The sequence below is a fragment of the Petaurus breviceps genome, unplaced genomic scaffold, assembly GCF_028583685.1.
Source record: "Petaurus breviceps papuanus isolate PSGF00001 unplaced genomic scaffold, PetGlider_PUasm1.0 37, whole genome shotgun sequence".
In the NCBI taxonomy this organism is placed as follows: Eukaryota; Metazoa; Chordata; class Mammalia; order Diprotodontia; family Petauridae; genus Petaurus; species Petaurus breviceps.
In genome coordinates, this window is record NW_027186296.1 from 19,562,483 (window position 1) to 19,575,072 (window position 12,590).

General features: G+C 36.4%; 1 protein-coding gene across 3 annotated transcripts in view; it reads right to left on the bottom strand.

Annotated features, from left to right (window-relative positions):
* Positions 1-12,590, bottom strand: part of SPPL2A (signal peptide peptidase like 2A) — a 375,774-nt gene that overhangs the window by 28,990 nt on the left and 334,194 nt on the right. For all 3 annotated transcript variants that reach the window (XM_069098049.1, XM_069098047.1, XM_069098048.1), the window contains one exon: positions 11,525-11,658. In XM_069098049.1, coding sequence (XP_068954150.1) covers positions 11,525-11,658 — 134 coding nt within the window. The remainder of the gene's footprint in view (positions 1-11,524; positions 11,659-12,590) is intronic.

Sequence of the window (12,590 nt, forward strand, 5' to 3'; positions counted from 1 at the left end):
CTGCACAGGCATACCTCATTGTACTGAGCTTCATTTTATTGTGTTTTGCAAATAGTTGTTTTTTTTTTTAAACAAATTCAAGGTTTGTGACAATCCTGTGTCAAGTAAGTCTATCGGTGGAATTTTTTCCAATGGCATGTGCTCATATTATATCTCTGTGTCACATTTTGGTAATTCTCACAATATTTCAAACTTTTAAATTATTATCATATCTCTTATGGTAATCTGTTTTGAGATGCAACAAATCATGCTCATTATGAGATGGTGAACTTAATCAATAAATATTGTGTGTATCTTCTGACTGCTCTACTGACCAGTTGTTCCCATCTCTTTCCCAGCCTCCCTGTTCCCTGAAACACAACAATATTGAAGAATATTATACATACTTAGTTGATAAAGCAATGGCAAGGTTTGAGAGAACTGACTCCAATTTTGAAAGAAGTTTACTACTATAATACTATCAAACAGCATTGCATGCTACAGAGAAATCTTTTGTAAAAGGAAGAGTCAACTGATGTGGCAAACTTCATTGTTGTCTTAAAGAAACTGCTACAGCCACCACCCTGATCAGTCAGCAGCCATTAACATGGAGTCAAGATCGCCACCAGCAAAAACATTATGACCTGCTGAAGGTTCAGATGATGGTTAGCACTTTTTTTTTAAGCAACAAAGTACTTTTAAATTCAGGTATATACATTGTCTTTTATAAACATAACTTTTATTTGCACTGAAAAATAAAAAAAATTAGTGTGACTTGCTTTGTTGTGGTATTTGCTTTATTGTAGTGGTCTGGAACCAAACCTGCACTATCTCTGGGGTATACCTGTATCTAAGAACCTCAGTCAATTTTTTTTTGGCCAAACATTTACACAAATACTTGAAGGATCTATGATGATTCTTGATATAGGGACTGCCTTGCACTTACCTAATAAGATGACAACAAAGAATCACAGGTATAGAAATTGGATCTAGTTGAAAAGTCTGGAACCCAAATGACAATTCTGGAAGCCATATATACCATTTCTCCTACTTTCTTAATAAACAGAACCTATTTTGAAAATTAGTAAATGAACTAGAGCTGCAGTGTGACAGTGGATAGTTTCTGGACTCAGGAGGCACAAAGACTGGTTCAATTCCCACCTCTTGACATTTACTAGCTTGTGACTGTAGGCAAGTCACTTTGACATCTCTGAGTCTATAGGAACTCCTCTAAGAATATAAGTTAGAGATGGGTGGTAATCTATGTCCATATAAAGTGTTCCAACACAGAAAAAAAATTCTTTAATGTATTGATGTAAATTCATTTATAATAAAATTTTTGCAAAAAACCTCATATGGGCAGATATTTATAAGTCTAAACTTCTGTCACTAACCATATCAACAAAGAAAAGTGGGGAAGGCAAGGCAATTGGGGTTAAGTGACTTGCCCAAGGTCACATAGCTAGTTATGTTTCAAGTGTCTGAGACTGAATTTGAACTCAGGTTCTCCTGACTCCAGGGCCAGTGCTCTATTCACTGCACCACCAAGGCCCCAAAAAGAATTTTTAAAAGCATATCAGAACAGAATATGTTAAAACTGATTAACTGGAATATCACTAAACAGAATCTTCACTTAAAGTTTGTGTGTTTATTTTGGAGGATGGAGGAAAGGAATTAGATTTCATAGCAAAACTGCTGAAACAGAGCAACAGACATTTATATTGAGATTTTAAAACAACACCAACAACCGAAATCAACTTTCAGGGGGCATCTTGGAATTAGTATGCATTCAGTTCAGGCTCCTATACATTCTGGCCCTAAGCATAGTGTAAGCCAATGTTCCGAATGAAGACCATCATGTAAAATACGATCCTGAATGATTAAAAAAATTAGTGACATCTAGTTTCTCTCTCACTATCATGGAGAAAACCTAGACTCATTTGTTACCTTTGTCTAATGCCAACTTTATAATGACTTTTACTATCTGTTCAAATATGACTCCTGCAGTTAAAGGTCTTGGCACTTCATTAGGTGAGAAAGCAGACTTGAGATTTGCTCATGACCTCTTTCAGGCTACTTAAAGAACTATACAAAAGAGCTGTCCCAAGAGGTGACTTTAGGGGGGGAAAACACATTTTACTCATCTTTTAGTTCTTCCAAAATTGAAAATATAAAATCCTACTGCTAAGGAGAAAAAGCAAAATAAAAAGTCTCTCTCTCTCTCTCTCTCTCTCTCTCTCTCTCTCTCTCTCTCCTAAAAACAGAGGACAGAATGAATTTTTTCAGGGATGGGTGAGTGCAGAGGACTAGCAGGGGAAATGGCCAGCAAAAACCCCTCCCAAATCCTTTAAATCAAAACCTGTGCAACAGTGACAGTGATAAATATAGGAAAATGTAAGACAAGTGAAAATGAAGAACAGCAGGGAAAATTTTTTTTTTACTAAATTAGGTTTATGGTACTAAGATAATATACAAATTTGAATTGCTCAAAGGGATACAAGTTGACTGAATAAAAATGCTTTTAAAGTCCCAGCCTAGAAAGTAAGCAGCAGGCTTGGCTCACTAATGAGAAAAAGTGAGAAAAGCTCAGTCTAAGAGGATGAACCTCAAGAAAGTAAGAGAAACACTGGAGGGCAACTATCACTTCTGTAGGAAAGACTAGGAAAAACTTCCAGAAAAAAGCCTCATTAAGCAATGAATTTGGAAATGAAAGAGTCTATATACTTTCAGTCACCTTTAGAGAGGGTTGACTTGGCACTACTCTGCAGTACATTCTTTAAAAAGTAGCTAAAGATAAAGGAAGATTAATCATACTTTTGTAAAGACCTGTAATTTCATCAGGGTGGAGAGTCCCTGGTGAGGAAACTCCCTTTACCAGTGGAGATCAGTAACAGTTCTGTGAATTACAGCCTTAGACAATTGCCTAAAGCACCAAGAAGTCAAGTGACTTGCTCAGGATCAAGTGCCAGTATGTGTCAAAGGTAGGACTTGAGCTCAGATTTTTCCTAATTCTCAGCTATTATTACTAATTAATGTCACATTTATACTAGACTTTCAATTCACAAATCTCTTTCTTCATGGTGACCTTTTGAGGTAGGTAAATAATTATATGGGAAATGTATGCAATTTAGCTCTTCAGGGGACAATTATTAAATCTCAGCTAAAAGGGTAAGAGGGAACTCCTAGAGTTCAAACTATGTATTAAGAAGTATTAAAAATTAAAAAGAGTTTATCCTTCTCAAAGGAAATTATCTCCATTTTTCTTGACTTGAAATCTTGGTTCCCTCTTTCAATATTTGTCCTGTTTAACCTGTTGCAGGTGTCTGACTCTTCATTTCACTCCAAATTCCAGCTCTAGTATTATAAATTGTATTCTCTGATCTATAAGTTTATTGTTAAGTCATTTCAGTTGTGTATAAAGTCTTTTTCTTTTCTTGTGGCAATCTGGGTTAAGGGACTTGCCCAAGGTCATATGGCTAGTGTGATGAGGAAATGTTTGACCAAGATCTTAATCTTCAACATCCAAAATATATATTCTTTTAAAAAATCAATCTCTTCCTATAACAAGGTGACCAAGGATGGTCCTAATAAGACTGAAGGGAGAAACCTGAGTCTTTGTTCAGTTTTTTTCTAATTACTTGTTTCAAAGCTGTATTATCCTACATATACATTGCAGCCACTAGGTGGCACAGTGGATAAAGCACGGGGCCTGGAGTCAGGAAAACTCATCTTCCTGAGTTCAAATTCTACCTCAGACATTGACTTAGCTGTGTAATTCTGGGCAAGTCACTTAACCCTGTTTGTCTCAGTTCCTTATCTGTAAAATGAGCTGACGAAGTAAATGGCAAACTACTCCATTACCTTTGCCAAGAAAACCCCAAATGGGGTCACAAAAATTCATACATGGGGTAGCTAGATAGCACAGTGGATAGAGTACTGATCCTGGAGTGAGGATGACCCGAGTTCAAATGTGACCCCAGACACTCACTAGATGTGTTACCCTGGGCAAGTCACTTAACCGTGACTACCTCAAAAAAAAAAAAAGAGAGAGAAAAAGAAAAAGTCATCCATGACTGAAAAACAAGAAATATAGATCACATCAATTTGTCCCTTTAACTTTGATGTCCTAAATTCCATTCATTAATATCCTGATATTGTTGCCCAGATCTTCCAAGAAAAAAACCTACAGTTAAATTGTCCTCAATAAAACTCCCATTTTTATTTAATCACAAATTTGCCAGGTATTTGACTAAAAAGTAGTTTTGCCACTTAAAAATCACTGAGTGGGTTAGTTGGTCCTCATTTTGATCATCTCTGCTTCTGGTGTTGCTAGCTGGGTTCTTGGAAATCTCACAATAGAAACTATTTCCCTCCCAATTATAGAGTTGCACTGAATGGCAGAAAATAAAGAAAGTTTTAAGATGTCTGAGAATGGTTAAGTGTTAGTTTTTTTGTATTATTGTCACTGCAAAGAAAACATTTTAAAGTCATTAAAAAAACAATGAACACTTGCAAAAAAATTACATTTATGGTATTATCTAGATGAAAATGCCTACAATGAGGTTTTAGGTATTTATTTTCAGCATTTTAGTAAACTAAAGAACACTAGGCAGTTTTATGGAGAGGAAGAAAATATTTTTCTACAATCTTTGCCTCAATACTACATTTAAAATCACAATTCCCCTTTAAATTTTAAAAATGTCTTAAATCAGCTTTGTATATAGTCATCTGCCCAAAGAAACCAAGTATAGTTTCTTCTATATTAACTTGTTTTAAAAGGATTATGCTTAAGGATTAGTGATCTGTTTATAATGTTATTTCAACTCTCCATCCTGAAGAGGTCTACATGTGGAACCTGAGACCTTTTGCTTTCATTTCCTAAAGTAACTAAATATCTTCCATTTGACAGAACAATCTGATTTTGATCTGGCTCTCAACACATTTTTTTTTTTTTTTTTGCAACTTACTAGACCCCAGTCCTTTTTGTCTCCTCTCTTCATCTACTTGCTAACCCACAATCTTTATATGGTTTATATTGCTATTTTCTGGGAAAATCTTATACCTGGTCAATCAACCAATCAACAAGCCAGGCACTGGGCATAAAAAGACAAAAGGAAATAGTCCCTTTTCATGAGGAATTTACATTTTATTGGGAGAGACAACATGTATGCATAAAAGTATATACAAAAAAATTTGTAAGGTAATTTTGGGGTGGATGTACTAGTACGGTACTTGGGTGGGAGGCATCAGGAAAGAGGTCATGTAGGTGGCATTTGAGCTGAGCTTTAAAATAAAACAATTGATTATTATGGAATCTACAAAATCTAAAACTGGATTAATACTATTTTAAAGTCAAGATAACAAATTAAAATGCTAGAGCAATATCCCCAAATGTTATATGTTATATATTATGTTACATGCTACACAAATATTTTATCCTTCAATGAAATATAAAATTTCTCATTCTTTCACATAATGGTTTTTTTAAAGATAAGAAGGGAAAACTGCTAATATGTACATGAAGAGACGTGACTGAAAACAGTCATCTTATCACTCTTTGTAAATCAATATTTAAGTTCATTTTTCTAGTACCTTTCTTTTGTTCTCTTAAAATTTTCCTCTTAATTTGAATGAATTTTTAGTACTAACAGATACCTGAACAAATACCAGAAGGGCAGTTTAAATGATGATGCAGACAACATATATTCACCTTGTCAAGTGCAAATGTATCTTTAACACATGACAATAACTACAATCCAGCCTTAGACATCTACGAGTTGTGTGACCATAGGCACATCAGCTGAAGCTTCCTAATTCATAAAACAGAGATAATAATGGTGGTGTGTATATTTCACAGGGTTATTATGAAGCTCAAATAAGATGATGTATGTAAAGTTCTCTACAAAACTTTAAAGGATCATATCATATTCTTGTTTTTGACAGAGATCAGATAGAAAAGGTCTATGTACAAGTCACTATCCTGTTACTATTCTTTTATATTTCATGTTCTATGGATTACTGCATAGGTGCGTAAAAAAACCTTTTTTTGGGGGGGGGGGATGTGGCTGAATAAAAATATTGGGCTGCAAGCTCATATTCTGTAGGGTCACTGAAAGCATCTTTGAGAAACTCCAGAAGCAAACAGGATGATGGGGATGATATGTAGTTCCTCCTATTTCCACATGATTTTTATTTCTTCTGCTGGGTGTCCATATTTCTAAAGCTTTTCATTTCAAATATCCTGCATATAATGAGTGTCTGATATGGCAAAATCTAGTAAAAAAACTGTTCTTAAATTTTTATGGAAAAATATTATATCCAGGAGATGATCGGCAAGAATTTTGCCTGTGAGGGTACTTTGGTTCCGGTATTATTATCATTATTTTTTCTATTTTGAACAGTTTTCCTATTAGTAGTAATGAATCTAGATTCCTCCTTTAATATTATACTGTCTGTCAGGGTATGGATTAAGAAATAATTTGGCAGCAGTTAATGCAGAAAATGTGTTTTGCTTGATCATGCATATCTGCAAGAAGGGGTTTTTTCCTTCTCAATGGGAGGGGCAGGAGGTAGGAGGAAGAAAAAACAAGTATTTTTTACTTTTTTGGAGGGCAGGGCAATTGGGGATAAGTGACTTGCCCAAGGTCACACAGCTAGGTAAGTGTCTGAGGCCGGATTTTAACTCAGGCCCTCCTGACTCCAGGGCCGGTGCTCTATTCACTGTGCCACCTAGCCGCCCCTAAAACAAGTATTTTTTAATTGAAAAAAAAAATTAAAGTAAAAAAAAATTCTATTTTTTAATTTCTCTTAGGTCAAAGGGACAAATTTATAAGATGACTGATCTGAATTCAGGTGCAACACGTGGGACACAGAAAAATAAGTAGGCTTCTCAAAAATCATCCATGATCATGACTTCAGTACCAAACATAAGTTTTTAAGGCCAATATATCACAAAGGATGGCAGTTTTAAACTAAAGAGTTGACAAGAATAAGTTTATTGTTTGATGACTCCACTGGTTTTCCCTTTACTTATTTTATTTCCTAATGTTTGAAGTTTTGAAATAATAACTTGCAAATTGAGGGCTAATTTATTTTGAAAAGGGACATATATTTAAATACCAATTCTCCATCCTGATGTAGGTAAGCAATGGTGTAAACATTAAAAATTATTTGTTTTGGAATTAGACTTCCTGCTTCTATAAAAATGGTAGTGGTGGGGGAATCTGACATTTTCAAAATTCATGATCCTAGAAAAAAATGATGGCCATTGTATCATGACCCTAATCAGGAAAAAGCAAGAAAACTGCTCAATTTTCCCATGTTCAACTCCTTTCTGCTTTCCATTTCTTGCTGGGCACCAAAGTCCCAGTGGTAAATAGAGCTGTTAACTCTATTTACAGCTTTCTAGGAGGAAGTAAATTAACTAGTTTAGTTTTTTTTTTAAACCTTTATTGTGACTACATTGAGCTAGGAGAGAAGGAAGTAAGTTATAGCTTTTGAAGTCTAACCAGGATTTAAATCAAAGGAAGCTAAGAGTAAAAAAGGGGAATAGTATTATAGAGGAAGATTTCTTGTATTATTTCTTGCATTATGTTGAGGTTTTTTGATATGTCAGGTTCTTCTGAGAGAACTATGATACTTAAGTTAAATCTGCACATCTTTTCTTTGAGATCAAGCTTTTTCCTTGTGGAGAAATCATGTGTTCGTTTAACATTGCTATCAGTTTTTCTTTTCTACCAGACTTTCCTCCATGTCAGTATTTTTGTATTCCAAACCTATTATTTTCTCTTTTGCTTCTTTGGAGAAGTTCAATGCTAAGGCTCTAAGTTGTTCTAATCTGCTAATTATTTGTTGGTCACGTTACCCAGAAGTTTTCTACAGTTGCTACTTTCAATTTTCATTAATATTTGAGATTCCTCCCTAATTAAAATCCAAATCTACAGAGGAGTATGTAGCACAATTAATTGAAATCTAATAGTATTATGCCTCTGCTCTTTTTTTAAGCACCTCTGTCCATTAGACGTGTCAATTTTGAGCAAGAATAAAAGTGAATGTGTAAAAGAAATTTTAGTATGTTTGAGAGAAACAGAAGGGAGAACATGTTTCACAAAGTGACTAAAAGGTAGTGCTTACATTTGGAACTGGTTTTCTTTTCCAGATTTGGTCCTGGAATTTAAGTGCCTTTTAGATAACAGAAGAAGGACCACTTCTGATTCACTTTAACCTCATTTTTTTCCTATGGCTTTCTGCTTCTTGGACAACAGTAGTCCAAGGAAGGTATAAAATGGTTGGGAGAGAAAGTTGGTTGTTAGAAAAAAAACAGAGCGTTGGTTTACTGCTCTTCTTCCAGTATTGCCAAAGAGAAATATCTAGGTGCTGTCTCTTTAAGTGTTCTCTGCTCTGGTCAAAAAAAAAAAAAAAATAAACCTGGACAAAAGTGTTCCTTGAAGGAAGACGGCATACTAGGTGGCACAGTGGATAGAGTTCTGTGCCTGAAGTCATTAAGACTAATGTTACTGAGTTCAAATATGACCTCAGATACTAGCGATGTGACCCTGGGTTATTTAAAGTTATTTAATCCTTTTTGCCTCAGTTTCCTCATCTCTAAAACGAGCTGGAGAAGGAAATGGCAAACCACTTCAGTATTTGCCAAGAAAGCCCCAAATGGAATAATGAAGAATTAGACATGACTGAAACAACTGAGCAACAACAAAAAAAAAGGAAGAGCTGAATATGATCCAAAAGAAATCATTATTAAATGTCACTGGTCTAGTTTTACTTAGTTTCAGAACTGCTAAGTGACTGATTTTTTTTTTTTGTCTCTCAAACTTTTTATACATCACGCAATCAATTTGTCTCTCAAACTTTTTATACATCACGCAATCAAATCCTCTCATCTTACGGAAAAGAAAACACAAGATAGGGAAAACTCCTTGTCTAAGGACACTCAACAAGTTTACAAGCCCCACCCAACAAACCCTCCCTGCCCATTCCTGACACAGCTCAGACTCCATTTCCTCACAAACTCTACCTTCCTAGATCAGCCTCTCTGCATGCCCACCTCAGTCTACGCCTCAATAGTCATTAATTATCTGCCTCTTCCCTCCTCCCCTGGGTCTCTCCCCAACAATGTTATAGGATCATTGATATAGAGCATGAAAGGGAGACCATAAAGTCCAACACAAAAGAAAAAGGAGAGAGACAAACAGATTAAGTGAACGGCCCATTGTCATGCAGGTAGTTAGCCTAAGAAGCAAGATTTGAACTCAAGGCCTTTGATTCCCTTTTCAGTTCAGTAAACATTTACTCCTTATTGCTAAGGAGACATTGTACTAGGTGCTGGGAATACAAAGACAAGAGAAGACTCAGCAGCCATTGGGTCCAACACCTGTAATACCAAGTTGCCTAAGGGGAGGTCAACCCACTCAGGCCGGGCAGAGCAGATCAAAGCTCCCGTACCAAGTAGCAGTAAGGATTGGGCCCATGAGTAGCCACTGTACTTGCATTTTCAGTCATCTTAAACTTAGACTCAATCTAGAAAAAAATAATTATAAAAGACATGATCCAACATCTGTCCTTGAGAAGTACGGTTTAGCAAGAAGAGTATGACATTAGGCAAAGCAACGTGACAATGCGTAGAACACAACTTGGAGTAAGGAAGATCTGAGTTCAAATCTGACCCCAGACACTTACTAGCTGTGTGACCCTGGGCAAGTCACCTCAACCTTGTAGTCCTCGGTTTCCTCATTTCTTTTTTTTTTTCTTTTGGAGAAGGGTGCAAAGCAATCAAGGTTAAGTGACTTGCCCAAGATCACACATCCAGCAAGTGTTGAAGGCTGGGTTTGAACTCAGGTCCTCCTGATTCTTTATTGCTTTTTGGAGGGGGGGAGGCAGGGCAGTTGGGGTTAAGTGACTTGCCCAAGGTCACATGGCCAGTAAGTGTTAAGTGTCTGAGGTCAGATTTGAACTCGGGTCCTCCTGACTTCAGGGCCGGTGCTCTATTCACTGCGCCACCTAGCCACCCCCTCAGTTTATCTTTTACAAGGTTATTTCAGGGGGGGGGGGGCAGTAGGCACTGAACAAGAGGTTTTATGAAAAACAAAAATAAGACCAACACAGGATGAGAAGGTATGGGCCAATTGAACTCTGTAACCAGCCTGAATGAGATCACAGGGCCATGGAAATAGGAATTAAATATAGGGTTTGCAAACCCAAGCTTTCCTCACTTTTGTTGTTGTTCAGTCATTTTTTCACATTCACTTCCAGCTCTTCATGTCAAGAGTATGTGTCCAACTCCTTGTGACCCCATATGGGGTTTTCTTGGCAAAGATATTGGAGTGGTTTGCCATTTCTTTTTCAACTCATTTTGGAAATGAAGAGGAGTGGCTAGGTGGTGAAGTAGATAGACCACCAGCCTGGAGTCAGAAGGATCTGAGTTCAAATGTGACTGATTTTTTTTAAAAGCCCCTAGAACACTTGGTTACTCTTTCAAAGAAATAAATTAAAATAAAAAGGGGGAACAAGAAGAGGAGAAAGAAAAGAGATTTTATGAAAGGAAACATTTCTATGTTCTCAAAACGGGTGGGAGGGACTCTGTAAGGACAATCTTGAATTACAGAACTAGAATTATAAACAGAAGAAAAAAGGTTAACTGAAGAATAATGTTGCGTGGGCCTTTTTTTTAAAGATGACAATACTAGCCCACCAATAGGAAGAAATATGTTTTCATCTTTTTTTAGTATTAGTTTGTACATCCTGGTTCTCCTTATGAAGAGCCATACACAACAGTATGGCCGTATTCCAGGTGTCTATGAATTAACCAGTCTGTCAGGGTCATCAAAGCCACAAGCTTCATTTATTCCTCTTCTGTCTCTTTGAACTCCTTTCTCTACTATTCCCCAGCAGTCTTCTCACCCTGGAAGATCCCTTGCAGTCACTTCTTTTTAAGTTCCTGCCAGAACTTCCATTTTAAGGAAGGGTCCAGACTGGCTAGGTTCACTCTTCTCCAGACTTCTTTCTCTACAATGTCCCAACGTGGGCACCTTCCTCCTCACTCCTTTTTTTCAGCTTCCTTTTGTGTACTGTTTTCCCCCATTAGAATGTAAGTCCTCCACAGCAAGGACTGCATTTTTTGCTTCTATTTGTATTTTTGGAACTTAGCTCAGTACTTGGCATGTAGTAGGAGCTTCGTAAATGCTTTTTGGTTTGACTCACAATTTTGGTCTAATTCACATTGTGCTCTAAACAAATGAATTAGCTCACTCTATCTTTAAAAACTAATTAGTCAAAAAACAAAACAAAACACTTTTCTTTCCTTCCACTTGTTTAAAATATACTAAATTTGGGGTGGCTAGGTGGCACAGTGAATAGAACACCAGCCCTGGAGTCAGGAGGACCTAAGTTCAAATCTGGCCTCAGACACTTAACACAAAAACTAGCCATGTGACCTTGGGCAAGTCACTTAATCCCAATTGCCCTCCCCTCCCCCATCCAACCAAAAAAAAAAAAAGCAAAAGAAAATATACTAAATTTTAATACAACTTACAATTCACTGATGCCACTCCAGTAACCTCCTAAAGCCACACTTGACACAGCAATTATAAAAATGACCACCATAGTATAGTCAAATTTAGGCCATGGTGGTGAGTACAGGTTCACAGAAATGTTATTTCCAAGAGTCTGAAAGAAAAAAATCAAAATAATGAACACTTTCTAAGACACAAGTTTAATACAGAAGAATGGAAACAACACTTTATACTTCAATCTGTGACTAATACCAGACTTATGTAACTGGAATACCAGACCTAGACTATTGCTAGCCATGATAAATTCTCTTAGAAGGGAAGCCAAGCATGCCTTCCTTAGCTAAGTGTACTAACACTGGTTGAGGGATGGATCAACACTGGTGTCAAGGGGAAGTGTTAATTAACATTGGCTGACATAAACTTAAAAGTGCATATTTTGATGACCACAATAATATGATTTTAAAAAATATTTAAAGTCTAGAGATTGCTGATAAATATAATGACTAATTATGGCTTCAGAACCTATCTTTTGTGAAGCATACTTCCTGTCTTTAGGTTGAAAGGTAGCATACTATGGACAAAGAATAAGGAATGCATTTTCAGATATACTGAATTTATTGTTTTGTTTGTTTAATGTACTAATTTATTACAGTGGAGGGAATGGGATAGTGGTGGGGGCAGTTAGTGGAAGATATCAGTGATGTTAACAAATAACATCAATAAAGTATTTTTCTTTTTTTTTTCTTTTGAAGAGGGAAGGCAGGGCAATTGGGGTTAAGTGACTTCTCCAAGGTCACATGGCTAGTAAATGTTAAGTGTCTGAGGCCAAATTTGAGCTCAGGTCCCTCTGACTCCAGGGCCAGCACTCTATTCACCATGCCACCTAACCGCCCAATAAAATATTTTTAAAAGATCACAATTTATAATACTACATATCATTTAGTCATTAAAGTGAGCATAATTTACACAAAACAGGAGGATATTAAGTGGAGTCAAGATCAACAACTACGGTTATGACCAAGATAGCAATTCCATGCTGATAGGTTCTAAAAGAACCCTTATTCACACATAGAACAACAGGGTTTT